Source organism: Epinephelus moara, chromosome 21 (assembly GCF_006386435.1).
Source record: "Epinephelus moara isolate mb chromosome 21, YSFRI_EMoa_1.0, whole genome shotgun sequence".
Lineage (NCBI taxonomy): Eukaryota > Metazoa > Chordata > Actinopteri > Perciformes > Serranidae > Epinephelus > Epinephelus moara.
Window position 1 is genome coordinate 39,161,688 of NC_065526.1, and position 4,484 is coordinate 39,166,171.

Genomic DNA, 4,484 nt, shown 5'->3' on the forward strand with positions numbered 1-4,484 from the left:
AAAAATGTGATGGCCAGGAAAGTTGAGGACCTGTTGAGTGGACTCTACACCTTATATCATAAGAGTGGAGTAAACAGGGCCAGCCTAAAGCAACACTTCAGGGAGCTCCACATGAAGGCTTTGATGCCAACCAGAGTAGGTGGAACCCGGTGGCTACCACATCTCTTCAAAGCACTTGACCATTTTCTCAGGGGATATGCTGGCATTGTACGCCACTTAGAGGAGAAGGTATGTTAATTTATAGCCTACTAAAACCAGCAGTGTAGATGGATAATTTAATGTTTGCTTTCTTTTTCTCTTCTTCAGTTTTAAATGCTGTCTGTGATAAAATGCAGTTGTTTTGTTTGTAGTCCCAGGAGGCCACGAACATCAATGCTGTTCTGAGGGCAAAGGCCAAGGGGTTCCTCAACATAGCCAAGGATGGTGGAGTGCTCAGATTTTGCTGCCTTCTCCATGACACCATCTATCAACTGAGCAACCTCTCCAAGTCACTGCAGAGGTCAGTGTCAATCCTGGCTGAAGCTCAGAGCTGCCTGTCCTCCACTCAGGCTGTCATAGAAAAGTACAAGTTAAGGTATGTATCATATATCCTACAATTTATGATTTGATTTTAGGTTGTATCGGTGTGTTTTCACCTCAGTATAAATAAATAAATAAAAAGACACCCATCCATCTATCTCTTCACAACTGTAGACCTGGGCCAAAGCTGAGAGCAGTGCTGGACACAGACACCTATGAGGGAGTCCTCCTGAAGCCTACTAATGCTGACCAGCATGACAAGGCAAAGAACGAGCTAATCAATTCTCTGTGCCGGTGCATCACTGCTGGATTTGGTGATGTGAACAGTGGTGTCCTGCAGGCTATGCGGCTGACCAGTTTCCAGTGCTGGCAAGAGGCAGACACGAGTTCAGGTTAGCAATTCAAATGTAATGAACAAATCTTTACGCGTTTTATGTTTTAAGACAACTGCTTAACTTTATATTAATGTTTTCCCCTTTGTTCTCAGATTTTGGTGATGAAGAGGTAAACAAACTCATCAGTCACTTCCGACCTCTTCTGCTGTCTGCTGGAGTGGATGTGGAGTTGATCCCTGAGCAATGGACAATTCTCAAGACTGAACTGTACACAGCAGGATTCAGCCAAGGTACTTGAAGAATGATGTTTGAGAAAAAAAAATCTCATACTGATGTACCTTAACAGTAGCATTTTTAAACAAGTGCTTGAAAAGTTCCCAAGTTTCAGATAAGCTCTATAGAAATATCTAATATTTTTAGCCAGTTTTATTTTGTTTATCAGGAATCAGAGTAAATGTCATTTGTTAAAGGCACAATCCAAATTTGATGCCATCTTTTAATAACTGAAGTTGCATTTGAAAATGTATAATTTGTTTGTCAAGTGCATAATGCATATTGTCTGTCTGACCCTGCTACAGGAACCTTTGAGAAGACCTGGCCTACTGTGAACAGAATGCTGCGACATTGGTGTCCTGACGTCCTTGATCTTTTTGATGCTCTCCTCACCATCACTGCAACTACAGCTGACTGTAAAAGAGGGTTCAGTGTTATGAAGCAGGTAAAGAGTGACTGGCGCTCACGCCTGAAAGGTGAGACCCTCTCTGACCTCCTTAAAACCCAGTTGTGCTCACCTGACATCAAAGACTTCGATCCAAGCAAAGCCATTGACATCTGGCATGCTGACAGTTTGCGCTCACACAGGCCTCAGTTTGTGCGCAAACACCGAACAAAAGGAACTGAGGGTGGCTCAGATTCAGATGGGAGCTCTAAAGAAATGAGTTCAGAGTGCTCTGAAGACATTTGATTCAGAAATGAAATGTTTGCACTTTCTGTGTATATTTTGTTGTATGTATTGTACTTTCTGTCCGTTTTTCATGCCAACAATGTTAATAAAATGATCAAATGCATTCAGTGGCACTCATAATCTGAAAATAAAAAAATTGGCTAGTGGAAAATCTGATTGAAGCCACATTGGCTGGTGATCAAAAAGTTAATTTAGAACCCTGGTTAAGGGATCATAAGTATTTGGACAAACTAACATAATCATCAATTATTATTATTAAGTTTTGAACCCATAAATATCACCAGATGCTGGGTTTCTTCCCTGGTGATGCTCTGGTAGACCTTTACTGCAGTTGTCTGCACTTCCTGTTTGTTCTTGAGGTGTTTTGCCTTCAGTTTAGCCTTCAGCAAGCGAAATGCATGCTCACTTGGATTCAGGTCAGATGATATGACTTGGCCGTTGCAGAACATTCCACTTCTTTGCCTTAAAAATGTCTTTGGTTGCTTTTGCAGTATGCTTCAGCTCATTGTCCATCTGCACTGTGAAGCATTGTCCAATGAGCAGATAATGTAGCCCTAAACACTTTAGCTTTCATCCTGCTGCTTTTGTCAACAGTCACATCATCAATAAATAAAAGAGAGAACCAGTTCCACTGGGCATAACACTACCTCCACCATGCTTCACTGATAAGGTGGTGAGCTTCAGATCATGAGCAGTGTGCTTTGGATCATGAGCAGTTCCTTCCGTTCTTCCTTCTCTTCTCTTCCTATCATTCTGGTAGTTGATCTTTGTCTTATCTGTCCATAGTATGCTGTTCCACAACTGTATAAGCTTTTTAAATGGTTTTTGACAAACTCTAATCTGGCCTTCCATTTTTTAAGGCTTACCAATGGTTTACACTTTGTGATAAACCCTCTGTATGTATTCTAGTGAAGTCTTCTCTTGCTGACAAAAGCAGCAGGATGAAAGCTCAAGTGTTTTGGGCTATATTATCTGCTCAGATTCAACCACATGCTTCAAAACTCATTGGACAATGCTTCATTGAATGGCTGTAAAAAAACTGCATTGTTTGCAAAGTCGTTGTCAAAGTCCCCCAGTTGGGGGATTTTTGGGTTTAACTTTAACCAACAATTTGGGCAGCCCAATAGAAGATGAGTGTTTATTCTTTGTCAAAATTCTTTGTCAAAATACGGTAAAATCACGTGTTTAACAGGGAATTATTCAAAATTCTCCTGTACCCATGGGAATTTTTTTTTTGCCCACTTCAGGGCTAAAGCCCCAGATGTTTTCAACTCCTAGCGATGCCCCTGTTTGATGTTATCTTGGATTTCTACAGCTGATGTTGTCAATTTCAACGTCATGTTAATTTAGCCTCGTTAACATGGTTGAGGTGAAAATGACTTGGTATATTCACACTTATTATTGGGTAAAGGAAAGACAAACTCTCCTGACTCCTGTCCGCTGCCACAGCTTGACATAATTTAAATTTAAGTGCATTTCCACGCAAAATTTTTCTCAATAAATCCCAATTTATGCTCAGAAAGTGGCATACACACATCTCAAGCCCCTCGTGGAGGTGGGCGTAGTCGGGGTTCAGCTGCAGGAGAGAGAGGTGTGGAGATGTCTCAGGAGAGCAATGCCAGGTGAATTGATTTGCACAGCTGGCGCTTGTTAACTAATTGTACTCTCCCTTTCAAAAGCAGTCGCGTGCTGGGCCTCAGATGATGGCTGAACACCACAGAGACAGACAGGCTGGCTGTCAGGATTGTTTGTCAAGGGCCGAAACCATTATTTGGTGAGACTTAGGGACTCCAGGGTCTCAACCACATGCGCCAGAAGAAGCTGGACAACAGCAGGCGCATGGTAGCTTTATGTTTAGTGTTTAAATTGAAGTGTGTGCATGCAGAATAAAAGGAGGTCTCTGTAACTGATCTGTCGTGTTGGTGTTGTATGCTGAGGGAACTCACGGTAGCAGCTAAACCTGCTACACCCCTTTTTTGTGCGTATGTGGTGGTTATAAATGAGACCCTAGTCTTGAGTCAATTGATCTTTTGAATGGGTTTTTGGTTAGATGCCTGAAATAAGGTCAGTGGTTAACACAAGTTGTTGTCTGAATTTTGGAGCTTTCATGTATTTAAAAAGGCGGTTGCTAACAAGTGTCTAAATGAGAATACAGAATGTAAGCACACCTACCATGGCTCTGCAGCCTCATTGTGGCAGTGATGTTAAAATCATGTAACTGTATTGCAATTAGTTTATAGCCCAATGTAAGCTTTTGACTTCTAGTGATTGCATTTAGACTTCAAAAATCATAAAAGTGGTATTCATTTGTGAAGATTATTCTGCTGAACAAGACCACAGACCTTATGAATCCAATAGAAAAATCCTGTAGGCTTTTTGATGAGGGAACCTGGGCCAAGCTAACTTCTGCTTCGGCCCATAGAAAAACGTCATCCCTGGAGCATTTAGTTGGAGCCTAATCACGTTTAAGGTGGACTGACCTTTAAGGTGGACCAGCTAACCGTAGTACACAAGCTTTGCTTCATTAAGTAATGCAATAACAATGAACAACATTGTTTTATTATTCATTCACTCTTGTGCAACATCAAACAGACAGCAGGTATGATTCCAAAGAATTATATTTATTCACAAACTAGCAAAGCAAACCAAAACACACAAATTCTAAC

General features: G+C 41.3%; 1 protein-coding gene across 6 annotated transcripts in view; it reads left to right on the forward strand.

Annotated features, from left to right (window-relative positions):
- LOC126408985 (zinc finger protein 862-like) overlaps positions 1-3,728 on the forward strand; it is a 6,515-nt gene extending 2,787 nt beyond the window's left edge. For 2 of the 6 annotated variants that reach the window (XM_050074835.1, XM_050074831.1), the window contains exons 2-5: positions 351-574; positions 694-911; positions 1,007-1,144; positions 1,433-3,728. In XM_050074835.1, coding sequence (XP_049930792.1) covers positions 351-574; positions 694-911; positions 1,007-1,144; positions 1,433-1,818 — 966 coding nt within the window. In that variant the 3' untranslated portion in view covers positions 1,819-3,728. Of the gene's footprint in view, positions 1-38; positions 229-350; positions 575-693; positions 912-1,006; positions 1,145-1,432 lie in introns of those variants that run through there. The other 4 variants (XM_050074837.1, XM_050074832.1, XM_050074834.1 and 1 more) reach the window with 3 other exon arrangements.
- The last annotated feature ends 756 nt before the right edge of the window (positions 3,729-4,484 follow it).